At 46.9% G+C, this 21,153-nt stretch overlaps 1 protein-coding gene across 14 annotated transcripts in view; it reads right to left on the reverse strand.

Moving 5' to 3' along the window:
• RGS8 (regulator of G protein signaling 8) overlaps positions 1 to 21,153 on the reverse strand; it is a 116,207-nt gene that overhangs the window by 20,642 nt on the left and 74,412 nt on the right. For all 14 annotated transcript variants that reach the window (XR_002335964.1, XM_021063775.1, XM_021063768.1 and 11 more), the window contains 3 exons: positions 20,194 to 20,295; positions 18,982 to 19,046; positions 1,462 to 1,628 (listed from right to left, as the gene is read on the reverse strand). Coding sequence is in view for 13 of the 14 variants with exons in the window: in XM_021063775.1 (XP_020919434.1) it covers positions 1,462 to 1,628; positions 18,982 to 19,046; positions 20,194 to 20,295 (334 nt within the window). In the remaining variant the exon portion in view is untranslated. The remainder of the gene's footprint in view (positions 1 to 1,461; positions 1,629 to 18,981; positions 19,047 to 20,193; positions 20,296 to 21,153) is intronic.

Here is a 21,153-nt window from a genome sequence, read left to right on the forward strand (position 1 = left end):
AGACAGCATAGTCACAGGCCCTCGAGGGCCAAGCCACCTGGCAGCTGGTCCTACAGCATAATTATTAATGATAGCATCTTAAATACGCAGGGTTATTCAGGCTTTTCAAACCGCTTTCTTGAAGGTCACCCATCCCTTTCGATCCCAGGAGGAGCCTCGTGAGGTTTGAAGACCAGATACTCTTTGCCGAATTTAAAAGTAAGGATACTGAAGACAGAGATATGAAAAAGCTGGTCTAAGACACCATGGGAAATACCTAGGGCAAAATCCCAAAGTCCTCAACTCCTAATCCAGAGGTCTTCACCACTGTCAGGTAAAGAGTTAATCTGGAGACAAGCATTAATGCGGGGTCCCTAAGGCAAGTTTGACCTTTCCTTCTTCCTCAGTCACTAAGGAAACATGCCCCAAGGAGAAAGATGATGTTTAGAATGTGCATCTCTGTCCAGCCAGCATTAACAGGAGCCCAGAGCATTCTGGCCACTGGCCAAAGCCCTCCTCTATCCCAAGTCAAAGCAGAATCGAAGAGGTCTAGGTATGTAATGCATCACAACGCATAGACAGCAGATATTTTTCTTCTATAAAACCTTCCCGGGAAGTTCCTGTCCTATTAACGAATCCGACTAGGAACCATGAGGTTGCGGGTTCGATCCCTGGCCTTGCTCAGGGGGTTAAGGATCTAGCGTTGCCATGAGTTGTGGTGTAGGTCACAGATGTGGCTTGGATCCTGCATTGCTGTGGTGTAGGCCGGTGGCTACAGCTCCAATTCAACCCCTGGCCTGGGAACCTCCATGTGCAGTGGGAGCGGCCCTAGAAAAGGCAAAAAAAGACAAAAAAAAAAAAAAAAAAAAACCTTCCTGGGTAAAACTCTGTTTTATAACTCAGAATAGCAGTACCTAGAAAGTCATATTATTATATAAGTGGTTATAATAAATTATCACAAAATAATACAAATAACTGTAATAACTCCTTAATAAACATGACCAATATTGAATAGGTGTTTGATCCCTAATACTCAGAGTAGTCTTAAAAGGTAGGTAATATTGTACCCTTTTACATCAGGGTAAATGTGACTCAGAGAGACTAGGTAACTTGACAAAGGTCACACAGCAAGCAAGTGGTAAAAATGACAGTGGAATAAGATTCCAAAGTACATGCTCATTCCATCAAGCTGTGCTACCTTCTACCAGGAAAACCAACATGGATGCAGCATCATCTATCTTGCAGAATCCCTAGAGAAACATAGTTCCTGCTGGTATATGTTTAACAGACAGACAGCTAAGATACTCCTGATAGAGCCCCTTTTTATAGAATCCCTGGGCTTAAAAGTGATCCCTCTTTCATCAGGAGCCATCAGAGCAGGGAGGTGCCGTTCAGAAGAAAGTCCCCATCAAACCTGGCTCTAACCCCCCAAGGAGCGGGAGCCAAGGACAGAGGTCTGACCAGACAGCCCCACCAACACACCTCCCTCGGAGCCTGCACATCCACGAACTCCTCAAAGATCCTATGGGCCTTGGAGACCAGCTTTGCAGTTGATCTGGTCTTCTTGAACTCCTCACAGGCCAGCCAGAACTCCAGGTTCTCCTCGCTGAACTCCGTCTTCAAGAAGGCGCGGAAGGCAGCCACCCCATCTGTGGATATGGAGGGAAGGGGAAAGGAAGAGAAACCGGAAGAGGCTTAAGATCAAGAATTGCAGAAGAAAGAAAGAAAGGCAGTCATACTGGGAGAGAGGCCCTGACCGTCCAGCCCCGACTGCTCTTCCTCCACCTTCTCTTAAAGACTCTATTCTTTGAAACACACAGGTACCCACAGAAGCAAGTCATGCTTTTCCTTCAAGAATGACATTGATATCAGGAAGAAATGTTTTGTTTTTAATTAGAACTTTTATTTTATTTTATTTTTTAAATTGTTATTTCCCCAATACAATTCTTTTTCCTACTGTACAGCATGGTGACCCAGTCACACATACATGTATACATTCTATTTTCTCCCATTATCAGGCTCCATCATAAGCGACTAGACCTAGTTCCCAGTGCCACACAGCAGGATCTCACTGCTAATCCATTCCAAAGGCAAGAGTTTGCATCTATGAACCCCAAGCTCCCCATCCACCCAGGAAGAAATGTTCAGGAAGCCATTGTATCAATGACTATGAGAGGGCCTGGTCCCTTCTGATCAGCCCTCAGTGGTCACTACCTGTCCCCTAATGAAGAGTTGGCTGTCCCCTGGATCCATGGTGACTCTGTGTTTCTAATTAGGCCAAAGTAATACATGCAATCCATTCCCTGCCCCAATCCAAGCCACCCAACCTGGAAAAACAATCTGTCACAAGACAACGGGTGGCAGGCAGGGGTAATATGCGAATGCCTCAGGGAAAATCCTTCGCCATCAGCAAAAAAATGTCTGAAAGTAAACACTCCACTGAAATGCAGTCAGTAAAGCCATCCTGTTACATGGAAGGGGCTCCCAGTCTCTTTGAAAAAACTTTTGAGGCCCTGTATTTTAATAACTTATGCCATGGATCCTTTATTTGAAAAGACCTTGCCTTTGATCAAAAAGATCAAATTATACACTTTAATTAAGATTAATTACAATTTTTCTACCATATGATTGAACGATTAACATAGCCTTTCATTTTTCTTAATCAAGGTCGTGCATGTTGCCAAACAGAACTTCCAATCAGAGTAAGATGAGAGGGGTTAGCCACAGATTTAGAAAAGGGAAGCAACATTCACTGATAGTCTCCACATTCAGCTGATGTTTTTATTTTAAAATATTTCTTTTTAATTATTCTTAACCCTTCAGGCACGCTCCTCGATTCAAATGAGAGCTATAGCTTTCTACCCACTGTCCTCAGAGGAAGGGCAGGTACAGCCTAAAATGAAGGAATAATTGCCTTGGTTAAAAATGACTCTGGCTAGAATGTTTTACTTCTTTTTGGAAATTTACTAGAAGGACAACTTGTTAACAGTTCATGATTCTGGGTGACGGGATCCCTTGAGCGTCCCCATGTGTCAGGACGGTGCGCCACTCAGCAGCATTTTATGGATTAGTGGCGCCATGTGGTTTGACGTATTTAAATGTTTGCCTTTACTTTTCTGAAACATTTTTATTTCTTAATTAAAAAGTCATCGTGGTTAGAATAGACCTTCTAATGCCTATACTGGAACCATCGTCATAAAAGCTAAGACTTAATTGTAAGAGCCAGGAACTTGAGAGAAAAGGGTGTTGATGAAACTCCCAGAGTTTTCTGGTGGCTCAGCAGGTTAAGATTCTGGCATCGTTGGAGTTCCTGTCATGCCTCAGCCGTAACGAATCTGACTAGCATCCATAAGGATGCAGGTTCAATCCCTGGCCTCACTCAGTGGGTTAGGCACCCAGCATTGCTGTGAGCTATGGTGTAGGTAGCAGACATGGCTTGGATCCCGTGTTGCTGTGGCTGTAGTGTAGGCTGGGGACTACAGCTCTGATTCAACCCATAGGCTGAGAATTTCCATATGCTAAAAGACCAAAAAAAAAAAAAAAACAAAAAACTCCCAAATCCCAAAGAAATCTAAGTTTGGAGGCCTGAGCTTAAAGTACTTCACAAAACTAAGAGTGGTCAGGAGAGAGCAGAATATGAGATAAGGCTGATTCCCATCAGGCAGGATGGAAAAAGAGGGACATAGTTAGATTAAAAAAAGGTCTGCTCAGGGCCCTACTCACCCTCATTTCTGCATGGTGTTCAAAACCTTAACAGGAGGGAATGGAAATTTAAGATAAATTGAGAATCAAAGTGAGCGTGAAACAGTGGCATGGCCATGATTAGGCAGAGAGATGGTCTGAGAATGGCTCATTCGATTCAATAATTTTTTAAAAACTACTCACGTACAAAGCACTGTTCAAAGTCTTGGGATACATCAGAGAAGAAGATCCCTATCTGTAAAATCCCCCGTGGATGCCCCTCTTTCTGCCACATCTTGTCTCCTCTAAGCTCTCACAGAGGAGGCCCAGAAGTTTCCCCAAGCTCCAAAAGCATGGGGATTGGAGAGCTAGCAGGCCTGCCAGGGGTTGGCCACTGTGGCAGAGGCTCCGGGTGGAGGTGGAGCGAAAAACCCTCTGAAGCTGCGGAAGCGTCTGAGGACACTCAGGGCCCGGGGGAGCCAGAGTGTAAGACCCGGGGCTGCTTCAGCAAAATGGCCTCGGAGCGTGCCCAGTCCTCACGTGACAAGAGCCAGGAACACTGTCGGTAGACACAGGGAGGACACGGGCCAGAGGCCCTCCCCTGCTGCTTTTCCACTGCAGTATGAGCAGGAAAAGGTCGGGGCGGGGGGGGGGGGCCTAAAACACTGTGCATTTATCTAAGGGAGCAAATGTGAAGTGACTTGGAAGAGGCCATTGATTTTAAACCAGAAGAGACTAAATTCCCTGCCTTGGAAAGTTTAAGTTGGTTGTTGGTGTTAGATTTTGCTTTGCTTTTCAGCAAGCAAAGAGGGGGGCTTGGCAACTAGTGTCCATGAGGATGTGGGTTTGATTCCTGGCCTCACTCAGTGGGTTAAGGATCTGGTGTTGCCATGAGCTGTGGTGTAGGTCACAGATGTGGCTCGGATCCTGAGTTGCTGTGGTGTGGTGTGGTGTAGGCCCGCAGCTGTCACTCTGATTCGACCCCTAGCCTGGGAACTTCAATATGCTGTGGGTGTAGCCCTAAAAAGGCAAAATTTAAAAAAAAAGGGGGGGGAGCTTGAGAGCAAGCTGAATCTAATTACAGATCAAGGAAAGTATCTCTTTGTTTTCCTCGACGGTATTGGTGAGGCTCGCTCTGCTAAGGAAACTGTCTGGCCTGGCACTACCCAAGGTACAGACATTATCTCCCTGCATCAAATCTCAGCTTTGCTGGGTCTTTGTGTGACTTAAAGGAGATGACATTTGCAAAGTGTTCTCGGGAATGTTGTTTTACTTCATCCCCCCCCCACTTTTTTTTTTCATTTTTGGCTGCCTCATGGCATGTGGCATTCCTGGGCCAGGGATCAGATCGGAGCCACAGTTGCAACCTACACTGCATCTGTGGCAATGCCAGATCTTAAATCCACTGTGCCGGGCTGGGGACTGACCCTGCAACCCAGTGCTCCAGAGATGCCACTGATCCCCTTGCATAAGAGCAGAAACACCACTTCCTGCCATTTTATAGATAAAGAAACGGATGCTTAGAGAAGTGGCTTGACTGAACTCACACAAATGATAATAAGCAGCATTAAAAAATATAAGATAGGCTACCTACCAGTCCTACACCACAATAATGCCATCTCCACTCATTCATCCACTCTTTCTTTCCAAGTAAAGTATAGTTGGTTTACAATGTTGTGCCAATTTCTGCTGTCCAGCAGAGTGACTCAGTTATACACATTTATGCATGCTTTTATATATTCTTTACCATCATGGTCTAGCCCAGGAGATCGGATCTAGCTCCCAGGGCTATACATCGGGCCTGGTTATTTATCCATCATTCACTCTTTTGCCCATTGTGTGATCCAGGCATTCTGCTGGGTTCCTGGGCACAAAACACAGATACAAGTTCTCGCAGAACCTACAGTAAAAGAGCAATGTGAGCCAAGATAACGCAATTATGAGAATTATGGTGTAGATGATAAGGGATATAATAGGAACGCATGGGTGGCTGTGAAAGCATCCAGGAGGGGCACCTAAGTTGGACCTGAGGCGGTGAGGGAAGTCTTGCAGGAAGAAGAAGCCTCTAGGCAGAGATGTGATGCTGAGGAGAAGAAGGAAGGGGCAGAAGGAGAAGAGACCTGTAGGAAGGCAGAAGCCCACTGGCGGACGCCCACCATTAAGAAAGGTTATTTGAGCAACCAGAAGTCATTTAGTAAGACTCGTGTTTAATAATAAGAACAATAATGCTAAAATTACTGAGCCTGCTTATAAGATAGATGTATACCAAGAGGCCAGTGAAAGAGGCAGAGAGAGAAGGATGACAGAGCACGCCAAAAGACCAGGGAAGCGGACATTTCAGGGAAGAAGCGGTCACTGCGTCCAGTGCTACCCTGAGGTCAAGCTGGATACAGTCTGAGAAGCAGTGATCATTAGACTCAGCGGCCAGATCCAGCAACCACGGGCAGGAACGGTGTTCGTGGTGTGATGAGAGATTTGGCCATAGTGTGGGAAGTCCCAGAGGTGACTGAGAGGGCAGGAAACAGTCCATTCAGGTGTCTCTTGCAAGAAGGGGAGGAGGGAGATTAGAGAGCAAAGCTGGAGGGAAACAGAGAGTCAGGAAAGGGGTATGTGTGGGTGTGTGGATGGGTGTGAAGGGGATTTTATAAGATGCCCTCGGCTATGCTTAAATGTTGATCTGGCCAGAAAAGACTTGATGAACAAGAGAAGTTGAAGTTAACGGAAAGAGTTTCATAAAATGCTGCCTCCAGGCCGGGAGAAGAACTAAGCCTGAGAACAGCGCTCGGATGGAGAGAAAGAGGAAAAGCCTGCTTGTGGATGCAGGGAAGGTTCCAGTTCAGGCGCCAGAAATCTAATACTACCTGGAGAAAGCGGTGGGAACTAGACATGAGAGGGTTTTGTTTTTATGTATTTCTTTAGGATTTGGGGCAGAGAGTTTTATTTATTTACTATCTGCAATGCTTTTTGCTGGAGATTTTGCCAACACCAGCTCAATGTATTTTCACAGCAGTGCTGATCCATAGATTGCACAAGTGATCCACTCTCATTTTCCACAGGAAGAAACAGAAACTTAAGGACGTGAGATGAATTTTCCAGTCACACAGCTGGCAAGAAGAGCCCAGTTTCCCTACCAGCTGTGTGACTCCGACGCAAGATCTTTCCAGATGTGTTTGCAGGCAGAAGGGAAAAGGGCAAGAGAAGAGAGCAATGAAAGTGGCCAAAGAACAGTACCTGGTAAAGGCAAATCCTAGAGGAGAGAGATCAAGAAGAAGTGGAAGAGGCGTTCCCGTTGTGGCTCAGCTGTAACAAACCTGACTGGTATCCAAGAGGATGTGGGTTTGATCCCTGGCCTTGCTCAGTGGGTTAAGGATCCGGTGTTGCCCTGAGCTGTGGTGTGGGTCACAGGCGCAGCTCAGATCCCGCATGGCTGTGGCTATGCCATAGGCTGGCAGCTGCGGCTCCAATTTGACCTCTAGCCTGGGAACTTCCATGTGCTTTGGTTCAGCCACAAAAAGGAAAAAAAAAAAAAAAAAGGAAGTAGAAGAATCTGACCTACTTATAGTCAAAAGTAGAGAAAGAGATGGAGATGGATGGAGACGGAGAGCAATGGGCAGGGAAGGGACATACTGGAGATGCACCAAGTTCAACAGCCTTGAACTTCTTCATTAATTTGGGGTGACCGTCCTGCAGGTGGTCTTCCTCCACGTGCCAGATTTGGGAAATAGGGTAGAAACAAATCAGGTAACGTCACCCGCTCGCAGACCTCGCAAGCTAGCCTAGTGTAACAGACACGAAGTGGTCATTTAAAATTATTCATTGAATCATTACAAATGCAGTAGGTGCTGCGGTGGGGACACCTAAGAGAATGGAAAGAGTTTGGAACAGCTCCTTTGGGAGCTGCATTAGGAAACTGGTAGGAAACAGGCAAAGCATTGAGTTTTAGGATGTGCCCATCACTCAGACAGGAACCCTAGCGCCAGGCTGGAGAATGGAACCTGGAGAACAGGAAGGAACCAACAGTTGGGACATTAAAAAAAAAAAAAAAAAAAAAGAAGAGGCTAAACAGAAGATTAAAATAAAAGTTTAAGTTAGAGAAAGAATTTTTCTTTTTTTTTTTTTTTTTTAGGGCCGTACCCGCGGCATATGGAGGTTCCCAGGCTAGAGCTCAAATTGGAGCTGTAGCCGCCAACCTATGCCACAGCCTCAGCAATGCCAAATTTGAGCCACATCTTCAACTTATACCACAGCTCACGGCAACGTCAGGTCCTTAACCCCCTGAGCAAGGCCAGGGATGGAACCTGTGTCCTCATGGATGCTAGTCAGGTTCCTTAACCACTGAGCCCCGACGGGAACTCCAGAGAACGAATTTTAAAAATAACCACTACAGATATGTACTCACTCGGGGGCACGTACAGCATCAAATGCTTTGTAAATCTCCTGGCATGTCCCTCACAGCAAATCTACGACATGGGTCCTGACAGTTTCACTATTTCACAGTAGAGGAAGATGAAGCTTAAGTTAAATAACTTGCCGAAGGTCATACAGTCAGCAAGGGGCAAGGATGCCAAACTGCGGAGCCAGCTTTCTTCTGTGAGACCGTGGTCCAGTCTCGATGGTGGAGCCCAAGGGGTGGCTGTGCCCAAGAGGGCTGAACTGCTGGGGAGGGAGTTTCATCGCAGCATGAGAGAGGGGGGCCTCGGGCAGCACCACGCAGGTGACGATGTTTCCAGGAGTGATGACAGCGGGTGAGGGTGGGGAGACAATGAAGTCACCGAGGGAGGCAGGGGAGTACCCAGGAGTAGAACATAGGGACGAGAATGGGCTTGGGCAGCAGACTCCAACTGAATGACCCTGAAAGCACCCCAGAGTGACTCAGTAGGGATGAGGCTCTGGAGGGAAATGGGGGGCGAGCGCATATTCAGATGCCGTGGAGGCAGCCGACACCACCTGGGGTGGGGGCATCACCGTCTCAGCCTGGAGCACCTGTTCTGATCAGAGGCAGGTCCACAATGAGCACATTCAGCCTCACGGAGCCACAGCATCCTCATCTGTAAAGGGAGGGTGGTGGACCTGATGAACTCTCCCAGGTGGGGTCAGCACTCTGCTCTGTGCCCCCGACACAACTTCCACTGGCCCGCCTCACACACAGCTCTCAGCCGATGGTTTTCCATCTTCCTTGTAATCACTACCGTCATACAGCGAGGACTTATTCCAGGCCGAATTCTATGCTCCAGAGGATCTGGAGTCAGTCAGCCTGGGTTTGCATCCTGTGTGACCGCCCCCCAATATGCCTTAACATCTCAAAACCCCAGTCTTCTCATCTTGGAGAGTTGAAGTGAAATGCCTGTGATCACTGGGCCAGTAAGGGGTGGAAGATGGATTTCTACACACATCTACGCAACTTCAGAGCCCGCTCTGCCTGTCTCTCCTCTGGCGACCACTGGCAGGCCCCGCATCACCACTTCTTCCAAAGGAGGGATGGACAATAACCCCAAGTTAGACAGTGTGCTGGAAGGACGCTACAGCTGGGCAAATGCACTGTTTGGCTCACAGGACTATCTATAGCTTCTCCGACAGGACGACACCTGCCATCACCTCCTCTGTGGTGACAGCAGAGGCCACTAGGTACCGACCGCCCATAACCCGGACTATGTCTAAACTCTCTTCTTTCCCACATCGCTGACACCCACCCTAAGTGACCCTCCTGAGATGCAGGGGCGCCTCGCAGGGACACGCCCCCTCCCTGGCCTCGGGACACTGTCAAAAAGCGAGGCTGAATGCCTTGCAAGGTGCATCCTCTTTCAGGCCCCCAAATGTGTTTGCCCACATTTCCAGGACAGGCTCCAGAGGGAGTGGGAGGGAACCACAGCAAAATATGGCCCCTGGAATGTGCTGGATTTGGAGGGAAGAGCTTGAGGAGAGATGGGGAAGGAGAGGAGAAAGGCTTGGGAGGGTCTGCACCTGAGAAGCAGCATTGTGGCAAAGATGCCCCGCAGAGCTCACAGAGCCCTGCACACTCCGTGGGGACCACAGCCCTTCGGCTCTGCGTGCCCTCCCCTCCCTGTCCCAGCCTCTCCCCATCCTTTCATATTCCCAGGGCCAGCTCTGAGCAACGCAAAGTGAGGGGGTCACCCTGCAAAGAGAAACTGGACCCTGAAACAATGCAAGTTAAATGGAGGGAAGCTCCCTCCCCTGGCCCGTGGCTGCAGAAGCCCCTCCCCATCCTCAGAGCAGATGGCCAAAGGGGGCTTCTGTGGACAGACTGCTTGTCCCCTACCTGGCCCACCATTCCTGCTCATGTGACCTAGCAAAGGAACTATATGGGACTAGAGCCAGCGGGATTTCTTTTCTTTTTTGTCATTTTAGGGCCACAAGTGCGGCCACAGCCACAGCAACACTGGATCCTTAACCCACTGATTGAGGCCAGGGATCGAACCCGCAACCTCATGGTTCCTAGTCAGATTCGTTTCCGCTGCGCCATGATGGGAACTCCAGGATTTCTTCCCCCCCACCCCACCCCCACCCCCGTCTGCCTCCTTTCCTCCCCCTTACATCATCTCCCCCCTCCTCCCAGCAAGCCTTTTGTCCAGTCCTCTCCCTGACTCCCCAGCATCTCTGTCTTTCTCCCTTTTCTTCCGTCCTCTGTCCCTTTTCGCTCCCCCTTCCATCCTTCTCCTCCTCTCCACCAGGACCCTCTCCTTCTCTTTGGCTTGTCCATGAAACTGCTGTTGGTCAAAATGCAGGATGTGCTTCATCTCTGAAAGGCTCATCAGCATCTCCTGGCATTTCTCAGAGGGACCTGCTTTGTTAGCTGTGCTTCCCCTGCCTGGGCCCCTGCACACCACCCACTCCTCCTCACCCCCTCCCCCACCCATGCATCCCAGACCTTGTTCCTCCTCGACACCCCAAGAAACCAGAGTCCCCTCGCCACCATTCCTGTACATTCCAGGCGATTGGAAAGAGTTGCCTGGAACTGGTCAGACTTCTCTCTGACCCCTGAAATTATGCTGCCAGGGATTGTGTCCTGGCTCTGTGCGACCCTGAGTAAGATGCTTAACCTCTCTGTGCCTCAATTTGTTCCTATGTGAAATGCAGATGCTAAGAGCACCTGCGCCTGGGATGCCTCTGAGGTGAGTCGGTACATGTAAAGAGCATACAGAGCCTGACACCAAGACAGCGGTTTGCTCCACAGCTGTTTGTGACCATTACTCTGTACTTTGCTGCCTTAAGGAATCAGAACATAACATGCCTAATATCAAAAATGACCCTAATAACTTAAAGATGATGGATGAGAAACAGTTCAGGAAAATGACAGAGAAATAGGAGGATGTGCCTTCTTTTTTCTTTTTTTCTTGCCACAGCATGCAGAAGTTCCCAGACCAGGGATCAAACCCTCACTACAGCAGTGGCCCGGAGCCACAGCAGTGACAATGCCAGATCCTTAACCAGCAGACCACCAGGGAACTCTATGCCTTTTTTTTTCCCCCATTTTATTTTCATTTCACTGTAGACCCTCTAAGAAGTCAAGGCTCTAAGAACATGAGACATGTTTGAGATTAGTGTCTATCGAGTCACAGGAAAGGAAAGGCTTGTGTCCAAGATTCCTGGAACACTGGGCGGAATGCTGGCGTCCTCCCGAGCAAGCCCGGCATCTCCAAGAACATGCCTGTGGCCGCAAACGCTGCCTGCCGGCTGCCGGCATCCTCCCTCTAGTTCTTTGATGCAGGGTGCTTACATAAGAAAAGAAACTGGGTCACTATGAATGAGCAGTGCAGCTGGTGCAGCAGGGAGGGTGGCTTAGGTAACAGTTCAAGGTCCAGAAGCCCTGATTTAGCTGGCATTGCGGGTGGGCTTGAGCCCAACTCAGTTCCCAGGCTTGGAAAAATACAACATCACAAGAACGATTTTTTTTTTTTTTGAGTTTTCTGTTTGCTAAAGTGTAGTCCCAAAGACCAGAGTCCTCTTGCATTCCTGATCAATTGGAAAAAAAAATAAGCTGGTGAAGGGGTCCAAGGTCAGACAGAAAAGAGGAGAGCAAAATACATTTCGAAAATCCAGGATACATACACTATTGGCAAAGTCAAAACCTCTTTGATTCAGCACCAAGTTCACTAATTTGAAATCTGTGATGAGAACAGCACCAGGATCAAAGCCTTTCTGGTATGTTATCTACAAAATGAAGGTTTTTAAGCAAATAACTGGGGATAAAAAGATTTAGGTAGGAAGATTATTTAGAGAACAAACTATTTCCGGTTACTGACATTTATTGGCAAGTAATTAGTATGCTAATTGTACTTCATTCTTGTGATTAATGTAATTTTCTTCAATGATCTCCACTTTGTGAGTGTCTACACAGCAAGATGATAGATTATGATCGTAGTTAAGACTTGGTTGTTAGTGTTTGCGTCAGAAAGGATATGGGCAAGCCTATGATCAAGCCCTACACTGGATATAGAGAAATGCTGAGACCCTGAGGTTGCATGGTTTCTTATTCCTAGAACACAGTCCCAGAGGACGAGGGAGAGCCTGGGGCCTAAAACTTCCCATATTCCCTCTTATTTTTCCAAGCAGAAACGGAGTCAAATACCAGAAACAATATGAAAAAATATGGTAGAGCTTATATCTGCAACCATTATAGGAAATTGGCAAGGTCTTCTTTATTAAAGGGGTAACAAAGGACATGTGCCACCAATAGGGTGAAAGGTGACCATTCACAAATGACTCCTTTAAAACCAGAGAAGTATTATAAGATCCCACGTGGAGTGCCCACTGTGGAGTAGTGCGTTAAGGATCCCGAGTTACGGCTGTGGTGTAGGTCATAGCTGCAGCTTGGATTTGATCCCTGGCTCAGGAACTTCCATATGCCACAGACGCAGCCAAAAAAGAAAAAAAAAATCCCCTAGACACCAGTCCACAGCCATAATTTCAAAAATTAAGTGTTTAGGAATGTGTGTCTAGTCAGTGTGATGTAACAATACTGCAGGGACTTTCAAAGAAGGAACATACCAGATTCCCCTACTGGGCTTCTAAAAATACATCCCCAGCAGATTCTCTCACAAGCATCGGGGGTACATTGGGACAGATGAGGAAGGGATGCCAAAACCTCATTTGGCCAAGAGGGTGAGATGTTAAGCTGGTGATGCTAACATGATGTCTACCCTACCCCCAGGGTTCAGCCTCAAGCTGCCTATGGGAGCAAGGAGCTGACACCATCCCTGTCACATCGCAGTCATGAAATACATGTCTTCTCAATGAATGTAATGTTGGGTTATAACGAAAATAATAAGAATGTCATCCTTTATGGAGTTCCCCCCTCCCATGTACAAGTCACCATGCTTAGCATTTCACAACCATAATCACATTAAATTCTCACAACAGCTCTACAAGGCATGTCTACAGATGAGGAAGATGGGGTTTATAGAGGCAACACAATTAACCAAAGGTCATAGGTGGTAAGCAACAGAATGGGTGTCCAGTTGTTTTCATTCAAACCTTTTTCCACAAGCTTTTAATAGCTGTCTTCTATATTCCAGGCACGCCTTATATAAGGCTAAGTGCTCCCACATTCCTGGGTGCAAGTAAAAATTTCAGCCATCTACAGAGGATGGCAAGAAGGAAGAGACGTTTCTTCTTCATCCATCTCTAGCTGGAATATCTCTTTCTAACCCTCAGCCTCACTTTATCCAGAAAGCACACCTGCCATATTTGCTTATTTACGGCGAACACCCTCCACCATGGCTGCTGCATAAGTGGACTCAGTGACACGCGGACAATGTCCCACTAAAGGGATGCATTGCTCCAGGTTCATGGTTTCCCTTACTTCTGCTTTTATTTTTGCTTTTTAGGGCCACACCCACAGCATATAGAGGTTCCCAGGCTAGGGGTTGAATCGCAGCTGTAGTCACCAGCCCACGCCATGGCCACAGCAGCACGGGATCCTAGCCGCGTCTGTGAGCTACAGCACAGCTCACAGCAATGCCAGATCCTTAACCCACAGAGAGAAGCCAGGAATCGAACCTGCAAACCTCACAGTTACTAGTCGGATTCATTTCTACTGCACCACAATGAGAACTCCTACTTCTGCTTTTAGAGCTGCTTTTAGAGTTTCTCAAGCTCCAGGGGGCATTAACATTATTGAGGGGCTCAAGAAAAACAGACTGCTCGCCCCCACCCCCCAGAGATTCTGATTCAGTGGGTAGAAGACAGGACCCCAAAGTTTCATTTCACACAAGCTCCCATCAGTTGCTGGTGTTGTCTTCCTGGGATCCCACTTTGAGTAACACTGTTCCAGAACCTTTGGGCTTGGGGAGGGATGTGGGAGGGCTGAATAACCAATGGAAATTTGGTTATTAAAATGTACATTCTAGAGCTAAAGACCATTTGGATGAACAAGCAAGGCATTTCATGAGCTGATAATTTTTGTGTCTGTTTGTTTGTAGTGTTCTGCCTGGTTGCTGTGTAACCAGGTCATGTCATTCTATTTTTCTGTATCTCAATTATTATTCCAAAGGGGCTCATTTTTAAAAATATAAAGCTTCTTTACGGGTCTCCTTTGCTCAGAGAGGAACGCTACCTCTGCAGATGTAAAAGCTTTCAATTCTACTATTCCATGAAGCCAGCCTTCCCTGGGCCTGGTGGAGACGGGTCAGCCTGGACCCTCCATGCTCTGCAAATAATGAAAGTCAAGGACCAAACGGAGGCCCAGGGCAAGGTGCTCTGTCATCCAGGTGTGGGATCCAGCTGAAAGAAGCGAGAGGAAGGGGGAAGGAACCTTCACCTTAAACTGGAAGGAATGCAACAACTTTTTTTTTTTTTTTTTTACTTTTTAGGGCCGCACCCAGGGCTTTATGGAAGCTCCCAGGCACATGGAAGTTCCAAGGCTAGGGGTTGAATCAGTGCTACAGCTGCCAGCCTACACCACAGCCACAGCAACTCGAATCCAAGCCACGTCAGTGACCTGAGCCACAGCTCACGGCAAAGATGGATCCTTAACCCACTGAGTGAGGCCAGGGATCAAACTTGAGTCCTCATGGATACCAGTTGGGTTCGTTACCACTGGGCCACGATGGGAACTCCTGCAATAACTTTTCTGTTTAAAAAGGAAAAAAATGGGAGTTCCCATTGTGGCTCAGCAGAAACAAATCCAACTAGGAACCTTGAGGTTGAGGGTTCGATCCCTGGCCTCGCTCCATGGGTTAAGGATCCGGCATTGCTGTGAGCTGTGGTGTAGGTCGCAGACGAGGCTCGGATCCCGAGTTGCTGTGGCTCTGGTACGCCGGCCTCTACAGCTCCGATTAGACACCTAGCCTGGGAACTTCCATATGCCGTGGGTGTGGCCCTAAAAAGACAAAAAGACAAAAAAAAAAAAAAAAAAAAAAAAAGGAGGGAGGGACATAGAGAAGGAGAGAGAATTGATTCAAGTAAAGGACTGAATGTCCTACTAAAAGCTGGACAAATAACAAGCATATGCCTGAACCTCACAGGGAATAAAAGCAGAACACACGCAATTCTGTGCTCTCCAGCAACCTGTCAGAAAAGATTTCCCATGAGCTGGGAGCCTTCATTTTGGCAGGTGTGAACTGCAGAGGGACGCAAACACACACACACACACACACACACACACACACACACACGCACCCACGCACCCTTGGGGGCAGGCTACGTGCACACTCAGACACCACGTCTCTCTGTCCCTGGATGAATGGGAAGAAGATGCCAAATTAACACACATTATCCTTCCCTATCTAATGAAGCCATCAGCAATTTCAATTTCATTTTTCATTTGTTAGTTTTTTTTTAAAAAAAGAGCACTTAGCAGGTGGTTATCCCCTAAACCTCCACGGGCGAGGCTTTGGTTCCAAACCACACTTTAAGCCAATGTAATTGAAAATAAAAGTGCTCCAAATATTTGTGTTCCAGACTTTTTTTTTATTCTACTGTTTAAACAATAGCAAAGTTGCTTTTTTTTTCCTGGAGTTGAACCCTTGCGCTGCATCCCCACCCAGGGGATCCTGCCAAAGAGAAGAGAAGGCTCCACAGCGCAGGCGTCTCAGCCCCTCATCTGGGTGCTCAAGCCATTTCAGCTCCAAAGCAGTTTTATGTAACCCTGCAGGCAGCGCTGACTCAAAGCACCTGCCGTAGGTGACTAGCTCTTGCCTCCTCGGTGGCTGCTTCAGACAGCCTCCTAGCACAATGGGACCGAACTGGATCCACCCCCTTGGATCCACATCCTTCACTGAAGAGATGAGGAAACAGATTTTCCAAGAGCCTGAAGGAGTCCATCAAGGCCACTCAGCTATTTTTCTGTATCTCAAGCATTACCCTCGAGGAGCTGGGTCAAAACCGAGAGGTGTGGCTCCCTACCATCCGTGTTCTCCATTGTGCAAAAGCACGTCTCCTGATTTAACAGAATGATGCTCTGCACCAAAAGCTGCCTGTCAGCTCAGATCGATGAGTCCTCCTGGCACTAAAAGGTGGAATTTAAGAGGAACACTGAAGGTCAGGATTCTATTTGAAATCTTGAGGCCCCCTAGCCTGAGCAGGATTTCTTGTGTTATGTGTATGCATGTCGATTTTCTCAGAAGGCTGCATTCTCTGCCAGGGAAGGACTGTCCCGTTCATTCTTCTGTCCCTCTTCCATCAGCTGCTTGGCATAGATTTTGTACATAATGAAGACTCAGAACACCTTCTTTTTAGAGTAAATAAAGTGCCCTAAACATCCAGGCAGCAGAGTAGGATGGCAGAGATGCTCTCTAGGTCGAGAATGGGAACAAAAACAATTACCTGAATTTTCTGAAAGAGAAAACTCAGGCAAGACAGCTGCCTAGGTGTGGAAAATTAGACGTCAAGTTTTCCTGGAGCCCAGCCATTCAGTCCTTCTCTTTGCTTCACTTTTTTAGGACATTTTGTTGATTTAATGGAAAGACCTGCACCCCTCCGATCCACTCCTGTCCCTCCTCAGGGACCAGCATACACGTAATCCCTTTGGAAAAGCTTAATCAGTTCTAATTGAGGCACAACACTAACCCAGATTAATTAGACTTTTAGAAAGTTGTCCACACTCGCTGAAGTAAGCTGGGCCCTGACCCCTCCATAGCTTCGCAGGGAGAAAGTGTTCAAGTTTTAAAACCTTGAAATTCTGCCAGAGGCTCCTGCATAAAAGCCCCTTGCTTCTCAAAGACATTCACGCCATTGGCTTTTCATTCTGTACTAAACAGAAATAAAAACAGAACATCAGACTCCAAGAAGGATCACAGAACTTCAGAGTTCAAAAAGCCTGTTTCCGTAGTGGGTTTTTGTTTCTGTTTTTGTTTTTTCACAAAGAAGCAATCTGGTGTCGGCTTGTAACCCCTTAGTGGAATTCCCATCTCAGAACATTGTCCCTGCACTCCTGGGAACCCAGAGCATCCCTGGAAGAATCAGAACCAAGCGTCTTGAGTGCTAAAAGTCACTGAATCAGATCATTGCAATTCAACCTCTTAGCCTCTAGGTCTTACCACTGCAGCAATCCAAATATACCCTAAGCTTCCATCCACTAATTTTACCGCCATACACTGGGTCTGTACAAGCTTCACATTAATCACTGGCAGCAAAATTTGAAAGCTTATCCTCAAGGCATATTTATTTTTCACTTGAGACACAAAAGCAATCATTTAAAAAATTCCGCGATATTCTTACAGAACACGTTTGCCTGGAGAACCCCAAATCATTGAAAAGTATCCTCTCATGAAGATTCTCCTAGCCAGGTGACAGGTAGCACTCAGGTATTTCCATCCCCATTCCGAAATGAGAAAACAGCCTCAGGGACTTAAACGGAGTCCGTCAAGAGGCTGAAATAGAAACCAAACTTCAGAATGACCTTGAATCAAATCCAGCCAGAAAAGAAGGTGTAAACTGATTGTGACGCTTGTTCAGCTTAATGTGACTCTAGAAAATAAGTCAGAATCAGCTCATAAAAAAAAAAAAAAAAAAAAAAAAAAAAAAAAGCATGACTGTCAAATCCTAAGTATTGTGGTACATATGCCACTACCTTGGCAAATTCCCCACAGAAGTTTGCTGTTCGGGGGTATAGCCATATGTTATATGTGCTCGAGCTCGTCTGCTTTATTCTCTTTCCTAAGTGAAATCCATAGAACGCTAAAATGACTATTTGTCTCACAAAATTACGTGCTACAATATGTGCTTATTCTTAAACTTTGCATTGCATTTAAAAATCTATTCCAAAGCGTATGTTATTTAGCATTAGGATCAAGGGGCCTGGTTAGAGGAAACCGCTCAGCCAGATGAAAGTAAAAATCACTTCTAAAGACATCACCTGAAGACCTAGGGACTCCAGTAAGGCCATCCCCCACCTGGGAGCTGAGCTGGGTCAAAATCAAGAACACAAGGCTAAGTACTAGTCAGTGACCTTCACTTTGTTATACAAAATCGTGTCCCCCAATTAAGTGGGAAAGATATTCTGAACTTACCCCCGCAGCCCTTCTGCTCCCAGATCCATCAGGACTTACTTCTAATATGAATTTACGAGGAGCACTGACTGTCTGCGTAAAACCTTTTCTCTTCAAAAGACCCTTCTCCCTTCCTCACCCTCCTCTCCCGCTCCCAAGTATTTCACACAATTAGGATTTCAAAGCCCAGTGAACTCAGACTTGCTTATGGTGCAAAAAACCACAAGAGCCGAAAATTTTGGCTGCCATCAAAACGCCCTTCCCACACTGCAAAATGCACAACCATTTCTACTTTTACGGAAACAGAAGGCGAACGAGATGAGGAGGGGGAAAGCGGAAGAGGAAGGCTAGCAGAGGTGTATTCTCATAAAACCTGCAGTCAAGCAGACATTGAGGAGTGTAATACAACCAGGGTACAGAGCCCCCCAGATAAAGAGGGACAAGAAAGCTCAAAAGTCTGCCCACTCAAGTCAGTACCCAAATGCACAGAATATTCACTTGGTTGATGAGTAACCCAAGGCTCTCCAGGGTCTCCAAAGGAGGTCATTTAATTTTATAAAACAAGAACTGGATGGAATCTGGACGTTCATTCCTACTGAGCTCATGGCTCCAACTCCCTACGCCAAGTTCTTTCTTGCTAAAGTTGCTGAGTACACAGAGGCGTCTTGGGACCATAGCTCAGAAAACGGAAAATAAAGCCCATCTCCCCACTGCATTTAAATTATGTTTTCTTATCTCTGCCCCCTAGACAGGAACTCCCTAGAGGGCGGAGACTGGAGTTTTCTGGGACGCCAGGTACAGTACCTGGATTTTGCTGCATCTTTTACAAGATGGATGATTTGCTGAGACATGATGAAACCTGAATTCTACTTACACTTATGGGAGAGAAGCACATCAAAGGAATCTGCCCACCTCGTAGCTTCTTCTGTGGATAGTCTCCTAGGAAAAAAGAAACATCTGTCTTGAATATTTCTGAAACGACCTCCTCTCCTTCAGCTACCTCTGCGGTTTGCTCAGAAGAACAAGACAATAGACAGCAAATGAAGACCATACCCAGATCTCTGCAGTTCTGTCACAAACTGCAGAGCCTACCATTTAAGTGACTGATGGGAAAAAAATCTTAGGATTGGAATTCTGTAAATTTTGTATGTTGGCTTTCAGTCTAAAAAGCAAAACTAAGAAAGTGCAAAATTTAAAGACGTCACTGTGGGAGTTCCCGTTGTGGCACAGCGGAAACGAATCCAACTAGGAACCATGAGGTTGTGGGTTCGATCCCTGGCCTCGCTCAGTGGGTTAAGGATCTGGCGTTGCCATGAGCTGTGGTGTATGTAGGTTGCAGATGTGGCTCAGATCTGGCGTTGCTGTGGCTGTGGTGTAGGCCGGCAGCTACAGCTCTGATTAGACCCCTAGCTTGGGAACCTCCATATGCCGAGAGTGCAGCCCTAAAAAGGACAAAAAGACGAAAAAAAAAAAAAGATGTCACTGTAAACCAACTCTGCTTCTGTTTAGCTAATTAATTCAAGTGTCCCAGTAACAATGGAAAGACACTGACTGGACTTGAAGTTCGACGAGTGAGGCTGAGCTCCCGACTCCATCCCTTTACCTTATTTTCCTCATCTCTGTAACGGGGATAAAGACAGAACTCGTGTGGGTTGCACGAATACCATCTATGACATCACTGAACACAGGACCTGCACAGTATAGGCACTGAATCCATATTATCTGAACCTAAGCAGATGTTTGAGTAGATTTGAGTGTTTCCCATCTGAGAAGCTCAAATTGACAGCTAAGTAGAGCCAAGAAGCATCCTTCACAGCAGCTTTATAAGAGTGGTGCGTGATGTGGTTTTCGCAGGATAAAAAGGAGGGTCTCTATTCTGAGACTGGTATGCCATTCACTTTGAAGAGGAAAATAACATTCTTTCATTCATGTTCACAGATACCAAAGAAGCTGCCAAGAGGGGGGAATTTGTCACACAGCTCATCTCTTCAACCATCTACCAGAGAAGACGAGGTTACATAGCCCCACGGTGGGCATCCACCCCACAGCTGGCACCCTGGGAATGCTGCGTGGCCATATTACTCACTTTAGAGCACGGTTGGGTTTGTCGGGAAGAATAGCGGTGAAATCGCTACAGGAGTCGGACTTGTGAGACAGGCATCCCAGTCGAGTCCTCATACCTTTGTTCCTGCAATAAGCACAGGGGCAGAAGGATGCGGAACTGTCAAAATAATAGCTGTCAGCCCCATAAAGGGCCCCTGGAGCTGCTGTGGCAGGAGCCAGCCCTGCCGGCTCCCATCCTTCCCCAGGTGGCCCCCGCAGATTTCCTGCGCAAAAGGAGAAACACCTAGAGGCTCAAGGGCGATACTCACTCCCTGTCTTGACTACTGGAATAGTAATAGGTCCCCTACCCCTAGAGGCTTAATGCTTTTTAAAGCTGACATGCAAGTTGATGGTAAGTCAATGAAGGTCGTTAGCTTGGAAGTATTTCTAAATTAGGATTCTCTGTGGGGAAAGGAAATACAGAGATGACAAAATAACCAGCCACATTTTGCTTTCCCACTAGGAGGGCAAAGCGGCAGCCGCGGCAACAGCAGTAACTCCCAATTGCAGAACCCCTGTGGTACCCACACGGGTAGTGGAGGGATGCTTGCGTGATACAGGGGTGCCTGTCATAGAATCTCAGGGCACAGATAAAGTCCAGGGCTTCAGAACAGGTCAATTCCACCTCAGGTTCTTCCTACCCAGCCCACGAACCTGGGGATACACACGAACGGCTACAGACCAGTAAAGACTGATGCCTGCAGGTGGGGAGGAGAACAGTGGGTCCAATCAGCAATTAAGAACCAGGGGTGCCCTTGGTCAGCTCTTTCACTGAACTAAGCTCTCAAACATCTATTTATATTTTAGTATATTAACATATCTAAAATTTTAACATGCATGCTTAAATTTCTCATATGTTTTCTAATTTTCCTAAAGACCAGACACTACAGACCCAATGAGACATTATGCTAACGTCTCTTTCAGGCTCTCATGAATAACCCCC

Source organism: Sus scrofa, chromosome 9 (assembly GCF_000003025.6).
Source record: "Sus scrofa isolate TJ Tabasco breed Duroc chromosome 9, Sscrofa11.1, whole genome shotgun sequence".
Classification (NCBI taxonomy): Eukaryota; Metazoa; Chordata; class Mammalia; order Artiodactyla; family Suidae; genus Sus; species Sus scrofa.